The 18,907-nt window shown below is 43.1% G+C and overlaps 1 protein-coding gene across 2 annotated transcripts in view; it reads right to left on the bottom strand.

Annotated features, from left to right (window-relative positions):
* The window catches only part of b4galt1 (beta-1,4-galactosyltransferase 1), a 66,331-nt gene extending 52,437 nt beyond the window's left edge, over nucleotides 1-13,894 (bottom strand). The window contains exon 1 of one of the 2 annotated variants that reach the window (XM_008116626.3): nucleotides 13,360-13,894. In XM_008116626.3, the coding sequence (XP_008114833.1) occupies nucleotides 13,360-13,579 (220 nt within the window). In that variant the 5' untranslated portion in view covers nucleotides 13,580-13,894. The remainder of the gene's footprint in view (nucleotides 1-13,359) is intronic. The other variant, XM_003224648.4, reaches the window with a different exon arrangement.
* Nucleotides 13,895-18,907: the final 5,013 nt, after the last annotated feature.

The raw sequence follows: 18,907 nt of genomic DNA, 5'->3' as shown, positions 1-18,907 counted from the left end.
CTTGCTTTAAGCTAAGTTGAAAGATACCGTGGCCTTTGCACAAAGCACCGGAGTATCCACTTGATGAACAGAAGCTAATCCAAGTTTTTGAAGACAACCAGAGTTACATCAAATTTGCTCAATCTCAGAAGATGATGATGCACACGAAACACATTGGGATCAGGCAAAACAGTATGAGCAGACTCTCACAAGAAGGAGTAATAAAGATAATTTATTGCCCAAGTTATCTTTATTAGATAACTAATAACGTATTGCTCCGATAGCGCAGCAGGTTAAACTGCTGAACTTGCTGACCAAAAGGTTGGTGGTTCAAAACTGGGGAGCAGGGTGAGCTCCCACTATTAGCCCCAGCTTCTGCCAACCTAGCAGTTCAAAAATATGCAAATGTGAGTAGATCAATAGTACCGCTTTAGTGGGAAGGTAACGGCACTCCATACAGTCATGCTAGCCACATGACCCTGGAGGTGTCTACGGACAACGCAGGGTATTTTTCTTAGAAATGGAGATAAGCACTAACCCCCAGAGTTGGACACGACTAGACTTAATGTCAGGGAAAAACCTTTACCTTTTTACTATTGCCCAAGTAAAGAGATGGTGGCAGGCATTCTAACGAAGCCTTTATGAAGGAAAACTTTTGAAGATCAACGTATCAAGATGAGACTATTAGAGTCAGCTTGATCAGTTGAGAAGGACTGTTGGAGATAGCAACCTTCTCAAGCCTCCTCCATCTATTGTTTTGCCTGTTTATAGTGTGTCAGTTTATTTCCAGAAGTATATGTCTTCTTTGGTTTATAGTTTTCTTAGCTCTTTGTACTTGAGGCAGTGGGGGGAGGCTTGTGACTGGTTCAGTGACTGTTTAGAATGCAGATTAAAAGGATGACAGTTGAGGAAAGACAGTTGAGGCTTGAGTCTGTTTAATTACAGAAGCCAATGTTAGAAGTTAAAAGTCAGTTGAGGCTTATGTTCCTTGGAAGTAGGCTGTTATAAAGTTGAGCTTTACTGAGAAATATAGTTTTGAAGAGAATGATAAAGACTTTAAGTTAAAGATACAAACTGAAACTTTAAAGTTTCATCTGACAAGAAACGTACCTGTATATTTAAATATATGAAGTTCAATCATGTTATTTTAAAGTTATTTTAATAATCATGTTATTTTAAAGTTTATACTTGAATCTTTTCCTGCTGAGAGCGTGGAATAGAAACAAGGTATCTATGTGCCAGTGATATCCATTACCCAGTACACTAAAACAGTGGTTCTCAACCTGTGGGTCCCAGATGTTTTGGCCTTCAACTCCCAGAAATCCTAACAGCTGGTAAACTGGCTGGGATTTCTGGAGTTGTAGACCAAAACACAACTGGGGACCCACAGGTTAAGAATAACTGAACTAAAGGAACACTCCTGAAACTCTGCTACTCAATAGGTTATGATCCTAACAGGTCATAATCCCCAACAGGTTGATGGCTGTCTGTCGGGGGTGCTTTGAATGCGATTTCCTGCTTCTTGGCAGGGGGTTCGACTGGATGGCCCATGAGGTCTCTTCCAACTCTACTATTCTATGATTCTATGATCATAACAGGTCATAATCCAATAGACCAATAGAATGGGGCATCTGCATGACAAGAAAGGAGAGGGTCACTCTACCCCCTCCTTGCTGATTGCATGAGTGTCAATTCTGACATTAACAGATACGATAGTCAGTCTTTTATGGGAAGCTCTGTGTCTGGCAAGAAACAGCAGCACAGACATAGAGACAGGCCTGCGCAGAAATGAGTTGAATCATCTGGACGTTTGCCCCGGATTCAGCAAGTACATGCTGGAATTGGGGCAGAAATACCTTGGAGTAAACTGCCCTGTATAGATGAGGTTTCAGTTCAATTACAATCCTGCTCACTATTATCTGCCAATAAATCTCACTAAACCAGTGGTTCTCAACCTGTGGGTTTCCAGATGTTTTGGCCTTCAACGCCCAGAAATCCTAACAACTGGTAAACTGGCTGGGATTTCAGGTAGTTGTAAGCCAAAATACCTGGGGACCCACAGGTTGAAAACCACTGCGACTAAACCCAATAAGGCCAAATTCCAACTTGATTTTGTTTGTGTGAATTTGAAACCACAATGAAAGTGCATTTTTGTTGTTAATGGTTTATATGTTTGAATACTATTTGATTAAAAGCATCCACTGATCTAGAATGTTTATTTTACTGACATTAACTAAACAAAACATCCCAACAGTGCTTATGTTTCTAAATTACAGGATTTGATTAGGAAAATGCAAAGCACACTTAATGTGGCTTAATTACTACAATTCAAACAACATCAAAGCTTTGCATGAAAATTATTTTAATTTTCATTAGCAGGGAAAAGGTATTAGGAATTTTTCATACACTAGTTTGAAGTATGCATGACAGGCTGTGCTTATCCATGCATTTGCCTCCAAAAGATCCCCCAAACCAGCATCTGTTCCATTGCAGTCATCCAAACATCTCTATTTCCACGATCACTGTCCTCAGAATCATTGACATGAATTAGCTCAATTTCAGATGAAGGCAAATTTGATTCAGAACCACTTGTGCCACATGTGTAAATATTTGATTCAGAACTACTTGAGCTACATCATTTCCCCAGATGTACGATGGGAAGTTGCTGCCAATTGTGAGAGAAATAAAGTAGAACACTGTGAAAGCCACCCACTGTATGGCTATCAGACTCCTCCCAGTAGACTTAAATCAAGGAAAAGTTTCATGAGAACCACCACTCCTCTAAATGTTCCTCCAGCAACAGCAAGAATATCTTTGAGGGCCGTAAAATCAGGCAATTCCAAATGGATGGCCCCCAATGGGGGTCTTCCTTCAGGGGCAAAGCAAGAATGGGCAACTTGGAAGTGTTGTCGATGGCTTTCATGGCCGGTATCACACGGTTGTTGTATGTTTTCCGGGCTGTATGGCCATGTTCTAGAAATATTCTCCCCTGACGTTTCACCCAAATCTATGGCAGGCATCCTCAGAGGTTGCAACCTCTGAGGATGCCTGCCATAGATGTGGGCGAAACGTCAGGAGAGAATACTTCTAGAACATGGCCATACAGCCCGGAAAACATACAACAACCCAACTTGGAAGTCCCTGAACAGACTCAGAAGTGGATTTGGCAGATCAAAAGACAACCTGGCAAAATGGCACTACCTGGAAGAGTTCTCCACCTTGTGCAATTGTGGAGCAGAACAAACAACTCAGCATCTGTATGCTTGCCCACAATGCCCTGCCTCATGCACAGAGGAAGAACTGTTTAAAGCTACAGACAATGCAGTCGCTGTTGCCCATTTTAGCTCTAAAACTATCTAGCAGCTTGTGATCCCTTTATTTTATCAGTTTTAAACTTACCTATTTATGCAATGCTTTTGACACGAAATAAAACAAAATTTGTAAATATTTTCTGAAACAATAATAATCTTTTTGAAAATGGAAAAATATACACAGAAAAATTGAGAACTGAAAAATTAGTCATCCAGCATTATTGCATGCATATAATCTCAGGTGGTCAAATCCTGGTTTATTTTGGAAGCGAAACAGGGCAACTTTCTCCCACCCTGGACATTCCACATTCCCATTCGCCTAGTTTCCTACAGACCTCACAATCTCTGAGGATGCCTACCACAGATGTGGGCAAAACATCAGGAGATAATGGTTCTGGAACATGACCATACAGCCCGGAAAACTCACAGCAACCCAATTGTGCAGTTGTGAACAGAATTAAGCCCCTCTAAATTCAATGGGTCTTATTCCCAAGTAAAGACGTCTAGATTGCAGCCTGAATGCAATTTGACACCATTTTAACTGCCATGATGCAATGTTAAAGAATTTTGGGATCTGTAGTTTGGTGGGCAGCAATCCTTTGGCAGAGAAAAAGTCCTTGTAAAATTGCAATGCCCATGATTTCATACCACTGAGTCAGGGTAGTTAAAGTAATGTCAAATTGCACTGATTCTACATTATAGAATCTACAGTATAGATGCACCCTGAGTTCTAAAAGAGAGGAGCAAAACAGAAGAAATACATTCTGATAGTGGTAACATGGTAATTTAAAAGAATAGGGCAAAAGTAAACAAGAAAATGTATACAACTTTCCAAACTTCCTAGCAGGTAAATAAGTGTTAATAAACGTAATCCAAAATGGTTTTTTAAAACTGTATTGATACTTTTAGAAAGGGAGCTTACAGTGGCGCAGCAATTAAACCGCTGAGTTGCTGAACTTGCTGACTGAAAGGTCAGCAGTTTGAATCCGGGGAGCGGAGTGAGCTCCCACTGTTAGCCCCAGCTTCTGCCAACCGAGCAGTTTGAAAACATGCAAATGTGAGTAGATCAATCTACTCACTACACAATAGGTCCACTGACTCCAGCGGGAACGTAACGGCACTCCATGCAGTCATGCCAGTCACATGGCCTTGGAGGTGTCTATGGACAACGCTGGCTCTTCGGCTTAGAAGTAGAGATGAGCACCAACCCCAAGAGTCGGACATGACTAGACTTAACATCAGAGGGAACCTTTACCTTTAGAGAAAAGTGTATCCTGATCACTCCTGCTATTTCTAAGGGGTGGGGACAGAACATACACAAAAGACACTATTTTTAAAAAAACATTTCATTGAACAAAGCAGCAGAAATATAAATTATTTTGCACAACAACAAAAAGGGGGAAAAGTGAACAGATTCAATTAAGGTTTAAGGAGTTCCAGCTGTTGCATCTGGTGTTTTCCTCTCTACACTTGGACAGTAAAAAGACTGCAGACATTATGGAGAACCAAGTATTGGTCTCTCCTGGGGAAAAAAAGCTGAAGTCTATCTCTTCTCCACGGGAAATTGGAAGCTTAGAAAGATCTTCTGTTGAAGGAGAGCGAAGGCTTCCTTCCGCATTGCTGTCCTCCACTCCTCTCTTCCCTATGAGCTGATTTTACCACCCCATTTAGCAATGAAGATGTAGTTATTTCTAACCAATGAGCCTTGAAAAACAGAATTTAAAAATATTTCATGGGCGTCTGCCTTTTTATTTGGCAAGGAGCACACAATTTCCTGTCTAAAGTTTTTTTTAGAAAAATCCAATTATCTCTCTTCATGACACTATCTATCATTACAGAGAGTTCCTATTAGCGTAATAGAATATTGAGGACACAGAGAAATTTGCACTTTTCAAAAGGAAAATAAGACAGAGACATCAATGGTTTCAGGGATAGAAAATTTAAAAATAACTCAGAAAACTGTATTTCAGTACAGATAACCTGAAAATGTTGCAGAATTTCTGAAGCAGGGAACCTTTCCCTGCTGTTAGTATGCATAGCACACTGCATCTCCCAAGCTGGCTAGGACTGATGGGGTTTGCAGTCCATTTCCATCTGTTGGGTTTACAGATCTGGACTCCTAGCTCAAAGGAACTGACTGAAGGCACATCCTGGACATATATATGGCAACAAAAGAAAGGGTACTCAAAAGGAAATCTACAGTAAACAGATCAGAATATATAGATGTTAATATACAACAATGGAAGATCGTCTAAAATTACAATACTTGTGGAATTTAACATCCAAAAAGCCGAAAATCCTTTCGGGTGCAGTAGTAGCTATCACTCATTCCCTTTGGCCTGAGTTAGGCATGGGCAAACTTGGGCCCTTGAGATGTTTTGGACTACAACTCCCACAATTCCTAACAGCGGGTAGGGACGAAGCTTGCCCATGCCTGGCCTAAGCAGTGCGATGGCTCCTAAAGGAAGCTGAACAAAATCATTTTGAAAAGTGCAGGATAACACATTGAAGGAAATGGTGAACAGAAAATAAAATGATGGAGACAGAATGCCAGTAGTTTAGATAGACAGTACTGGAAAAGAGGGACTGCCATTTCCCCCGGTGTGCCAGGAACTGGTATCATATTTAGCCTCATCGGCTATAATTGTTGCTTACTGTCCTGGAAACTCTCTGAGAATGAGCAACCAATGGCTCACGGATTGGCACTGAGTAGCATTGAGATACAGGGCGAAGGTCATAGGGATTAGGATACAGAGCAGCTCTGCTCAGCCTGCATTCATCCTTGTAGAAGAAAGGATCATCAAATAACTCAAATGTGCTTGTGTGCTAGGAACTCTTAAGCAGTGGTTCTCAACCTGTGGGTCTCCAGGAGTTTTGGCCTATAACTCCCAGAAATCCCAGTCAGTTTACCAGCTGTTAGGATTTCTCGGAGTTGAAGGCCAAAACATCTGGGGACCCACAGGCTGAGAACCACTGCTCTAAAAGGCACCAGATCCTGTCCGATGTTGGAAGCTAAGTAGCGTCAGCCCTGGTTAGTACTTAGCTAGGTGTCTGCCAATAAATTCCAGGGGCTCTGGGCTCTGTTTCGGAGGAAAAGGATGGCAAAACCTCAAATTACAGGGGGAAAGATTCCCACTGAAAAATTAGGAAGACCTTCCCAATGGAAACAGCTGTTCAACAGTGGAATATGATGCCTTGGGAAGTGGTGGAGTCTCCTTCCTCTGGAAGTGTTTAAGTAGAAGGTGGATGGCTATCTGTCAGGGATGCTTTAATTGTGTGTGACCGAGGGTTGTGTGTGACCTGCATGACCGAGGGTTGGATTGGATTACCATTGGGGTCTCTTCTGACTCTATGATTCTATAAAAAAAAAACCACATCTGAGTATTGCTTGCCAAAGAAAACCCTATTCATTAATGGGGTTATGTCATAGGCTGACAGCCGACTTGAAGGCACACACTCACAATGTACTTGGGATAGGAGAGTCAGATCATGGTTTACACTAGTATGAGAGTACCCCTTTGTCTAACCTACCTTTGGCACACTTCCCCCCCAAAAGTTCTCTCTCTCTGTAGATGTGGGCCGGGCTTTAGCACAGCAGGTTAAACCACCAGCTGCAGTAAATCTTGTCAATCAAAAGGCTGACAGTTCAAAGCCCGGGTCAGGGTGAGCTCCTGGCCTTTAGCCCAGCTTCAGTCTATTAGCGGTTCAAAAGCAAAATGTGAGTAAATAAATAGGTACTGCTTAAAAGTGGGGAGATATTTTAAGGCACCCGTAAGGAAATGCCAGAAAATGCTGGCGATTCGATCAAAAGGAGGAAGTTTACAAACAAAGCTCTTCCGGAGGGAGATGGAGCGACAGCAACCCCCCTGTGACCGGAACCGAGCATAAGCCTCCAAAGATGGGAAAAGCCTATATAAACATCTATGTACAACTGTCTATCTTGTCAGTGTATAAACGGCATTGAATGTTTGTCACATATGTACATTCTGTGATCTGCCCTGAGTCCCCTTTGGGGTGAGAAGGGCGGAATATAAATACTGTAAATAAATAGATCAGGACTGTCAAACTCATTTTCAGGGAGGGCCACATCAGTCTTATTATGGTTGCCTTCAAGGGGCTGTTGAATTCATGGATGGAGAGTCTATGGATACAGAGGGCAAACTATATATATTTTTAAAAAGTGGTTGGTGCTCTTTAGTTTTTACCCAGTTTGGGTAAATGATAACTTCAATCTCTTTTGATTATTCACCTTGTGGATTGGGGATGATGAGAACTGCACCTCAACAGCCCTTGTGGTTTTAAGGTCAGGGAAAGATTAAAGGGAATCATTGTATCTCAATCCAAATCCCACTCTCCTAATTAAACAGAACAAACTGCAGACTTCCATTTGTTACTATATCATTAACTACCCATCAGCTCTAGTCATGATGTCTAATGATAATCTAATTCAGTGATTCTCAACCTTCCTGATGCCGCAACCCCTTAATACAGTTCCTCATGTTATGGTGATCCCCAACCATAAAATTATTTTTATTGCTACTTCATAGCTGTAATTTTGCTACTGTTGTGAATCGTAATGTAAATATCTGATACAGGATGTATTTTCATTCACTGGACCAAATTTGGCACAAATACCCAATATGCCAAAATCTGAATACTGGTGGGGTTGGGGGAGATTGATTTTGCCATTTCAGAGTTGTAGTTTCTGGGAAATATAGTTCACCTTCAATCAAAGAGCATTCTGAACTCCACCAATGATGGAATCAAACCAAACTTGGAACACAGAACTCCCATGGCCAACAGAAAATACTGTAAAGGTTGAGTTTTGGGTTTCACCTACATCTAGCCTTCTCTGCCAAAGGGGTTCCTAAGACCATATGTGTTTTCTGATCATCTTTGGTGACCACCCTGACCCCGCCCCTTGCAACCACCCCAGGGGTCCTGACCCCCAGGTTGAGCAATGCTAGTCTAATCCAAATCCTGCCAAAGAAACCATGGCACAGGAGCAAAGAGAAGAAGCTGTATCATTGTTAGACATTGGACTTTACATGAACAAGACTGTTTCTGATGAGCAAGTGACCACTCAGTTACTGCAAAATCCACATACTCCATTGCCAGAATATGTTTTTCCTGTGGATAAGAAGAGGTACCTAAGGGCCCTTTCACACAGCCCTATATCCCAGAATATCAAGGCAGAAAATCCCATAATATCTGCTTTGAACTGGGTTATCTGAGTCCACGCTGCCATATATTCTAGTTCAAAGCAGATAATGTGGAATTGTGTTCAGCTGTGTGGAAGGGGCCTAAGTTTTCAACCCAAATGATTCACTCTTGGAAGAAAGGGCAGCATGGCAACAATCTGCTGTGATCTGTGACTTGCTAGCAGATTATTCCAAAAATATAACACTAAAGGTTGCCACATTTGCAATTGCAGCCCAAAAGATCAGAGCTAAAGTAGCAAAAGGACAGAAATGGAAATGGTGATGGTTTGGGATGATACAAATCAGACACTGTCATTGTTATGTTGCTGCTATCATAATTTTAAAGAGCTAGTTCTAAATTTTTTAACAAGTTTTAATGTTTATATTGGAAAGTGCTTATAAAGGTTGTACATTACTGATGTCATGGCCTATGGCTAGTACAATAAACCATTCATTCATTCAAATGATTCAGCAGATTTCCCTGGTTGACCTACTTCTTTCATGTACAAGGTGAACTCTATAAATACAGGGTGGTGTTTGGAGAAGTTGGGGGTAAAGATGCTTATCAAAAGCTTGGTACATTGCTAAACCATTTGTGTGATGGAAAGATGCAACAGAAGTCTTCAATAGACACCAGAAAACAGTACCATCAGAACAACTTGTGCTTAGCTGAAAACTTGGAAAATGTAACGGTGATAAAGGAAATACAGTAGAGGCCGGCAGAATGTTGGATAAGCGAATATGTTGGATAATAAGGAGAGATTAAGAAAAAGCCTATTAAACATCAAAATAGGTTATGATTTTACAAATTAAGCACCAAAACATCATGTTATACAACAAATTTGACAGAAAAAGTAGTTCATTACACATTAATGCTATGTGGAAATTACTGTATTTACTAATTTAGCACAAAAATATCATGATATATTGAAAACATTGACTACAAAAATGTGTTGGATAATCCAGAATGTTGGATAAGTGAGACTCTACTGTAAGAAGAAAGCAGAAGGAAACAGAAAGAAACTTCTGCCAATTGTGGAAACAATTATCCTTTGTGGTCAACAAGAACAGACTTAAACAATTATTTCAGGACCTATTACCTGTGAAGAACCTTTCCATAATGATGGTAATTCAAGGCCTTGTTGAGATCTCATGCCAGATCAGGAGACACTGGCTTAAAAAGTCAGTTTTTTTCTGACTACAGGCCTGGTGGAGTGCCACATAAAATGACATGGTGGGCCAGATATGGCCTATGGGCTTTGAGTTTGACACACTTGGGTTCGCTTCAAAGTATAAGCATGCACCAACTCTGTACCTAAGGAAGGGCAATCAGCATATGCAAGAGAGTTTGTTCCCCTTCTTCCGCAACGTGGCAGATGTGATTCATCCCCAACTTGCACAGGCAGAAAGAAGACAGAGGGCAGGGCTCTGGAGGAAGGCAGCAAGCCAGACCCACAGGAAGGAAGGAAGGTGGAAGAGAAGGAAGGAAAAAAGGAAAGAAAGAAGGGGATGAGGAAGGAAAGGAACAAAGACAATCGTGGGTACCGCCATCCTGCTGACTTTGGGAAATTCCATTTCACCCAGTTGCTGTTGCTGCTGGGAGTTTAAAGAGTGGTGAGTGGGAAGTTACATGCAAGTGAGAAGCCGAAAAGATAGGAAATGGGTGTGTTTCCTTAGAAGGAACTCCCTCTTGAGTTCACACACAGGGAAAGAGAGAGAGCACATCTGCTGTCTTTCTGCTTCCTCGCTGGGCCAAAGCGGGGCGGTGTACTTTTTCCATGTTTTAAAACTGTATGTGCTTTTTTTTTAAAGTTTGCATTTTAATAGGGAGGAATGTGTTTATATATTTTTTAATCAGCCACCTTGTGTGGAGCCCTTTCGGCAGGGTGGGAATGAATCAGATGAGGATGATGAGGATTTTGTCAAAGGCTTTCATGGCCGGAATCACTGGATTACTGTGAATTTTCTGGGCTATATGGCCATGTTCCAGAAGTATTATCTCCTGACATTTCATATGTCAGGAACATGAAAGGCATTGCAGACTAATCAAGAAACAGGAAAGGCACTGCAGACTAATCCAACCAGAAAAGTCAGCCATAGCAGAGCCCTTGATGAACCAACCTGGACACAGTATTATTTGAGAACACAGAAATGCTGGATGGCTCTAACAACCACCATGCCAGACTACACAGAGAAGCCACTGAAATCTACAAGCATGTGGACAATTTTAACAGAAAGGAGGGAACCATGAAAATGAACAAAATCTGGCTACCAGTATTTAAAAAGCTCTAAAATCAGGACAGTAAATAAAAAACAACACTCTGAAAACAGGAGAATTCCAGACATGAATCAATCAGGGCCAGCTAACACCTCCCAGAAAAAGGATTTCCCCCTGGCAGGAATCAGCAAGGCCTTTAAAGCTACAAGGCTTTTTCAGTGCTACTCAAGGTGTGTTGTCAAAGGCTTTCATGGCCAGAATTCACTGGGTTGCTGTGAACTTTCCGGGCTGTATGGTCAAGTTCCAGAAGCATTCTCTCCTGACTTTTTACCCACATCTATGGCAGGCATCTTCAAAGGTTGGGAGGTCTGCTGGAAACTTGGCAAATGGGGTTTATATATCTGTGGAATAATGTCAACAGTGGGAATAAGAGCTCTTGTCTGTTTGAGGCAGGTGTGAATGTTGCAACTGACCACCTTGATTAGCACTGAATAGCCTTTCAGCTTCAATGTCTGGCTGTTTCCTACCTGAGGGAGTTGGGGATTGTTAGTTGTACTTTTTAAAAAAGTTTGTTTCCTGTCTGGAATAATATACTGCAGAGTAATTCATTCAAAGAAGTCAGCCATAGCAGAACCAACCTGGACACAGCCTATTATTTGAGAACACAGAAATACTGGATCAGTCGAACAACCACCATGTCAGACTACACAGAGAAGCCATTGAAATCAACACACATGTGGACAATTTCAACAGAAAGGAGGAAACCATGAAAAGGAACAAAATCTGGTCAACAGTATTTAAAAATCCTCTAAAATCAAGACAGTAAAGAAAGAACACAACTCAAAAAACAGGGGAATTCCAAATAAGAAACAATCCGGGCCAGCTAGCACCACCCAACATAGACAGGAGGCAGCCAAGCCTTGAAGCTTGAAAGCATTCAATGCTAATCAAGGTGGCCAATTGCAACATTCACACTTGCCTCAAACAGACAAGAATCCTTTCTCCCACCCTGGACCTTCCACAGATATATAAACCTCACTTGTCTAGTTTCCAGTAGATCTCACAACCTCTGAGGAAGTCTGCCATAGATGTGGGCAAAATGTCAGGAGAGAACGCTTCTGGAACATTTCCATACAGCCTGGAAAACTCACAGCAACCCAATGATTCAGGCCATGAAAGCCTTCAACAACACATCCTCATCAACTTTCCGGGCTGTATGGCCATGTTCCAGAAGCATTCTCTCTTGACGTTTTGCCCACATCTATAGCAAGCATCCTCAGAGGTTGTGAGATATATTGGAAACTAGGCAATACAGCCCGGAAAGTTCACAGCAATCCCTGAGAGTCCAAGATTGTGTCACTTTGCATTTCGATAGGGAGGTGTGTAGTCTCACTTATCCAAGCCTCGCTTATCCAAGTTTCTGGATTATCCAAGCCATTTTTGTAGTCAATATTTTTAATATATTGTGATATTTTGGTGCTAAATTTGTAAATACTGTACAGTAATTACAACATTGGGGCCTCTGATGGCACAGTGTGTTAAAGCGCTGAGCTGCTGAACTTGCGGACCGAAAGGTGCCAGGTTCAAATCCCGGCAGCGGAATGAGCGCCCGCTGTTAGCCCCAGCTCCTGCCAACCTAGCAGTTCGAAAACATGCAAATGTGAGATCAATAGGTACCGCTCTGGCGGGAAGGTAACGGTGGCACTCCATGCAGTCATGCCGGTCACATGACCTTGGAGATGTCTATGGACAATGCTGGCTCTTCAGCTTAGAAATGGAGATGAGCACCAACCCCCAGAGTCGGTCACGACTGGACTTAACGTAAGGGGAAACCTTTACCTTTACTTTTAATTACAACATGACATTACTGCGTATTGAATTGCTTTTTCTGTCAAATTTGTTGTAAAACATGATGTTTTGGTGCTTAATTTGTAAAATCATAACCTAAATTGATGTTTAATAGGCTTTTCCTTAATCCCTTCTTATTATCCAAGGTATTTGCTTATCCAACGTTCTGTCGGCCCGTTTAGCTTGGATAAGTGAGACTCTACTGTACACACACACACACACACACACACTTATTAGCTCTTATTGGAAGTCCCTTAGGCAGAGTGGGAATGAATCAGATGAGGATGTGTTGTCGAAGGCTTTCATGGCCGGAATCATGGCCGGTTTCTGTGAGTTTGTATGGCCATGTTCTAGAAGCATTTTCTCCTGACGTTTCACCCGCATCTATGGCAGGCATACTCAGAGGTTGTGAGGTCTGTTGAAAACTAGGCAGCTGGTTTCTATTTGTAGACAGCTAGAAGCTTCTTCACAAAGGCTCACAGTAACAACATGTTTGTCCTAGTATGCAGAGTGACACTGAGCATATGAGGTTTGATTTTGTGAGTTAGGATGAGATTTAAGACTTCAGAGATCAACAAGAAGCAAATGTCCTGCCTGCCCACATCTATGGCAGGCAGGCATCCTCAGAGATTGTGAAGTCTGTTGGAGACTAGTGGGGTTCAGAGGATGAGGAGGCGGATGAGGCTCCTGGGGCCGCGCTCTCTTCCAGGGAAAAGTTTGGACACAAAGAGAGAGAGAAAGGGTGAAGCGAAAGGAGAGAAAGACAAGGGTGGGAGGGGGGCGTCTGGTCGTGTATACTTACTGAGCCTTGGGGAAGGATCCGGGCAGGGCGCGGAGGCGTTTCCGGGGAAGAGGGCGGCGATGGAGGCTCCCCTTCGAGGCGGGGGCTGCTCGGGGCTGCCTTGGGGCCCGAGGGCGCTCCCGGCCAGGTAGTAGAAGAGCACGGCCAGGAGGTGGAGCAGGCAGAAGAGCACCAGGAGGCGGCAAGCCTTTTGCAGCGAGGCGCCGGGCAGGTCCCGCATCGTCTTCTTCCTCCTCCTTCACGCGGCCCTCGGGAGGGGCGACGGGGGGCTCCGCCGCATGGCCTCCCACCTCCACCCCGCTAGCAGGCCGGCCCGGGATCCGAGAAGAGGACGGGCAGGGGCTCCTCCTCCGCCTCTTCAATTCGGCTCCTCCTCCTTTGCTCCTCTCGCTCTCTTTCTCTCTCTCTCTTTGGGCTGCGCGGGGAACCCCTTTCCCTGTGCTCAGGCCAATCAGCGCGCTCCGTTTTTCCTGCTGCTCGCTCACTCGCGCGCGCACGCTCCCTTCCTTCCTCGCGCCGCCACGCGCCGGGTTCTGCTTGCAGCTAGCTCCCTTCAGCCTTCACCCTCAAGCGCGCGCTCGCTCGCTCGCTCGCTCGCTCTTGCTGCTCGCGCTACCAGGCCCCTTGTCGTGAACGCCCAATCCAGGGAGCCCTTTGCTACTAGGGAGGGAATGAGGGATGCTCCAACTAACTCATTCAGCCCATGCCTACTCCCTGTGGGCGTTACTGTAGAGGAGTACCGTAGATGAACAAACTGAGTTTAGAACAGGCAGAGGAACAAGAGACCAAATTGCCACCATTCGTGTATAATGGAGGAGGAACAGCTAGGGAGTTTCAGAAAAATATCTATTTCTGTTTTATTGGCTACTAGCTTGGGGACCTGGATGTGCCCGGGTTATTAGAAGGAAAGCATTGTTTGTTTGTTTTTAAATAATTTTTATTGCAAGTTTTCTAAACATGTACAGCGAAAGAGTGAGAATATATACAGTAGAGTCTCACTTATCCAAGGTTCTGGATTATCCAACGCATTTTTGTAGTCAATGTTTTCAGTATATCATGATATTTTGGTGCGAAATTCATAAATACAGTAATTACTACGTAGCATTACTGCATACTGAACTACTTTTTCTGCCAAATTTGTTGTATAACATGATGTTTTGGTACTTAATTTGTAAAATCATAACCTAATTTGATGTTTAATAGGCTTCTCCTTAATCTCTCCTTATTATCCAACATATTCGCTTATCCAACGTTCTGCCGGCCTGTTTATGTTGGATAAGTGAGACTCTACTGTTGTCGACCGCGTTTTAGGGGATCGGGCCCTTAAGGAGAGACCCGACCCGGTCCGGAGGGAACGGACCTTGGCGAAGCCAAAAGGAGAATATAAGCCGCAATACAACCTGAAGCCGAAATGAAGAAGGTCCGCCAAAGTTGAAGGAAAATCCGCCAAGGAGTCTTTATTGAGCGATTCAGCCGAAAAGGACGCTAATAGCGATCATTCAATCTACTAGCGTAACATATGTTTCAAATAAAGCCATATTTATACAATGTTTCGGTTTGACAGCCCTTTGAATTTCCCGCCCCGCTCCCCCGCCCATCTGATCGCGGATAGGCTGGGAGGCTGAACGAGGCGGGCTTTCGTTTCCCGCCTTGCTCTGCTGGCCCAATGGGGAGCCGCTTTTTGTCCCCACTCGGGCCAATCAGAGAGGAGGAGGCGGGAGCTATTGAAACAATGAAGTGACAGGACAGGAAATATCAGATTAATCCTTGCCCGGCCGATTTCTAAAGGAATTAATGGCACCCATCAAGGATGTCCGGGGTCCTGTCACATTCACAGATTTTAGATATGCCTTGGGGTGCCAGAGGGGAAGTGGTGATGGGTGTTGATGAGCCAAAATTGATAGGCTCCACAGGGCGCCCAGCATCCTGGAATTTCCTGAGATATGACAATGTTTGCCCTGGGGGCTGAATCACCTTTTAGGACTATACTCCGAATTTGGTGACTCAAGCCTTATATTGTCCATGCCATCTGAATTAGATTGGGTTAAGCTGTAGCAGATTATCCTTTTGTTTTTTGGGAAGGGGGACCTGGGTCATAGGGGCTAGGGTTCATGTTGGGGTCAAAATATTTCCCATTTGATTTCACGATTTGACAATTATATGAGATAAAAATGAAATAAAATAAAGTTGGAGCGTAAACCCAGCTAGGAAAAAACACATAATTTCCGGGGATCCCAAAGAGTACAAATACATATAGGCAGGTAGACAGATTTCAAGGAAGTAAGGGGGGAATCCATAGAGGGGGGTTACATTGCATAAAGGGGAATCATGGATGATATAAACAATTGAAAACATTTGATAAGAACGAGGTTTACAACATCTGGGGAACCCAATATGGAAAGTCATAGAAATGGAGTTCTAGCAGCATGATTTCACAATTCATGAAGTTAGCCCAATGATTAGAAATTCATACAACAGTGGGTCATGAGGGTGTCCAGGTACATAGAATATGAAAATTCATGGATACATGAGGGAAAAGAGTTCATCTGTGATGGGAGGAATTCATAGAGATGGCATGGGGAAGGGGCACATGTGGGTTGTAGTCTTTGGAAGTATAAGATTTCATAAGTCCAGGGATAGGTCTAGGGAAGAGTGTTCTTCTCCTTCATAAAATTATGAAGGTATGAATGAAACGTGGAGGGCACCCGTTCGGGCACCCCCTGGCAGCTGCAGAGAGGGTGAGGGTCCTTGGAGAACTATGTCTCCCCAGCGGGAGAGCGATCCCCCCATCCCCAGTTCACAGAAAGGGGCTAGGGATCTCTTAAAACCATTCCGCGAGTCGCGGGGAGAGGAAAGTCCGGGATAAGGCTGGAGGAGGGCAGCCCGGCTTGAAAAGAGCAGTCGATCCCGTTTGACAGTCAGCTGTTGAGGTGCCGAAAACTGGACCGATTTCGGTTCCGTTGGTGGTCTTCGAGTCAGGAGCCTTAGAAAGGGTTAGGACTAAAAGAGGAGCGTTCTAGGGGTAATTTTGATAGAGATATGAGCCAATTTATATCGTCCGCCGTATTAATCTATGGCGGAGAAGCCTCCGCTAGGGTTTTTAAAGATCAGACGGGTTAGTGAGAGAGAGAGAGATTGCATGCAAAGGAAGGAGTCAGAGAATGACACAAAATAACCAGATAGAGAGTGTTACTGTTAAGATAAATGCTACTTTTATTGGGGGGTTTGTTACATAGTTCAGGGAAGGGGAAAGTGAAGGAAAAAAAAAGATCTTTTAATAATAGTCTGCTGCGGTCCCGCTCCGTTCCTTTGGTGGCTGATCTGCGGAACTCCCCGCTGCGATTTCAAATCAATTTAAAAGCCGGGGTGACGGTCATCACTACTGTACTTATAAGAAGGCAAGAAAAAGAGTAAGAAAGCCCAATAACCCTCCCTACCCACCCACCCCCAACAACTATATAGACATATAATGGGGAAAAAAATACAAAACAAAATAAGAAAAATAAAAATTGACTTCCGTTCATTTTCCTTTAACCCACAATTATCCCGCTTCTATAATTCTCAAAAATTTAATGTAATTAAAAAGAAAAACTTTCTTCTATCTTCCAAGAATTATTCCTCCTTTTTTCTTTCATTTATTTTGGATTTGTCTTTATATAGCTCTCAAACATTGTCCAGTCAGTCATCTTAATTCCTTTTCCATTACTCTGCTTTAACATATATGTTAGTTTATCCATGTCATTAATTTCCATAATTTTATCCATCCATTGACTCTTAGAGGGGGTCACATCCTGTTTCCAAAGCTTGGCAAACGCAATTCGGGCAGCCGTCGTAAGGAATGTAAATAACTTATCTGTATTCAAATCACCAAATAATCAAAATCAAACATTCCTAAGAGATAAATTTCAGGTTTCATTGGGAAGTCTTTTTTTACATTCAGTGTGTATTAATCTCCAGCATTTACCTGTTTTTCCACAAGTCCACCATATATGATAGAACGAACCTTCATGCAATTTACACTTCCAACATTTTTGATCTGCATTATACCTAGTTTTTTTGGTGTGATATACCACCTATGAATCATCTTGATCCAATTCTCTTTTAATTCAGTTGCATATGTATATTTTAGCCGTTTAGTCCAAATTCGTTCCCATTCATTTAAATTGTTGTTTCTTCCAATATTTCTAGCCCAAAAAAGCATTGTTTGTTTTGAGATGCTAGGGAATATCACTTAACCTTGGTCCAGATCCATCATTGGCTGGGTTCAGTGCACTCTGGATAAGGGTGAACTACAACTCCCAGATTCCCAGGGAAGTCACCCCCAACCCCTGACAGTATTCGCAGTAGGCCATGTTGGGTCTGTATGCCAAATTTGGTCCAGATCCATCATTCTTTGGGTTCATAGTGAGCTCTGGTGTAGGTAAACTACAACTCCTATCAATCATTCCAAACACCTCCAGTATTTTTTGTTAGTCATGAGGGTTCTGTGTGCCAAGTTAGTTCCAGGGTCCATCACTGGTGGGTTCCAATGTACTCTTTGATTGCAGGTGAAGTATAAATCCCAGTACCTACAATGACTATAAATCAAGGTGAATTCCCCCCAAACCTCTCCAGTATTTTTCTTTGTTCATGGGGGTCTCTGTGTGCCAAATGTGGTCCAGGTCCATTGTCAGTGGGGGTCACAGTGCTGTGCCTTAATGCAGGGTGAACTAAAACTTCCATCATGTGGAGTCAGTCCCCAAACACCTCTAGTATGTTTAGTTGCTGCTCAGTTCTGCTCTGTTTGTTATGCAGACAGTTGAAAAGACTATGAAAGGGTCAAGGGAGAGACAGTGGGTGGGGCCATGCAAATTTCACATCAGTGGAGAGAAAGGAACCCTGCGAGGTGTCTTTGGTGGAGGAGAAACAGAAAATGGTACCCAAATGAAAGCCTTCACTTGGGTGGTAGGCAGTGTAGTGTTTGTTGAGGATATTGGCAAGACTCTTGGACATGTTCATGGCACTCGCTATAACCTACAATGTCAGTGAATGTAGGGCCATAGGTGGCTCCCACTTAGTGGGAACTATAGCTGTTTGTGGAGGTGGGGCTCTGTCTGTGTGAGCAGATACTCCTGCCACATACACACAAACAGAATTTAACTTTTATTATGTGTATAGGTTCGAAGATCACTGCAGATGCAGACTGCAGCCAGGAAATCAGAAGACGTTTACTTCTTGGGAGGAGAGCAATGGCCAACCTCGATAAAATACTAAAAAGTAGAGACATCACACTGGCAACGAAGGTCCACATAGTCAAAGCAATGGTATTCCCCATAGTAACCTATGGCTGCGAGAGCTGGACCATAAGGAAGGCTGAGCGAAGGAAGATAGACGCTTTTGAACTTTGGTGCTGGAGGAAAATCCTGAGAGTGCCTTGGACTGCAAGAAGATCCAACCAGTCCATCCTCCAGGAAATAATGCCTGACTGCTCACTGGAGGGAAGGATATTAGAGGCAAAGATGAAGTATGTCTATGGACCCCCAGAGTCGGACACAACTAGACTTAATGT

This window comes from Anolis carolinensis, chromosome 2 (genome assembly GCF_035594765.1).
Source record: "Anolis carolinensis isolate JA03-04 chromosome 2, rAnoCar3.1.pri, whole genome shotgun sequence".
Taxonomy (NCBI): Eukaryota; Metazoa; Chordata; class Lepidosauria; order Squamata; family Dactyloidae; genus Anolis; species Anolis carolinensis.
This window is presented reverse-complemented; position numbering and strand designations above follow the sequence as displayed.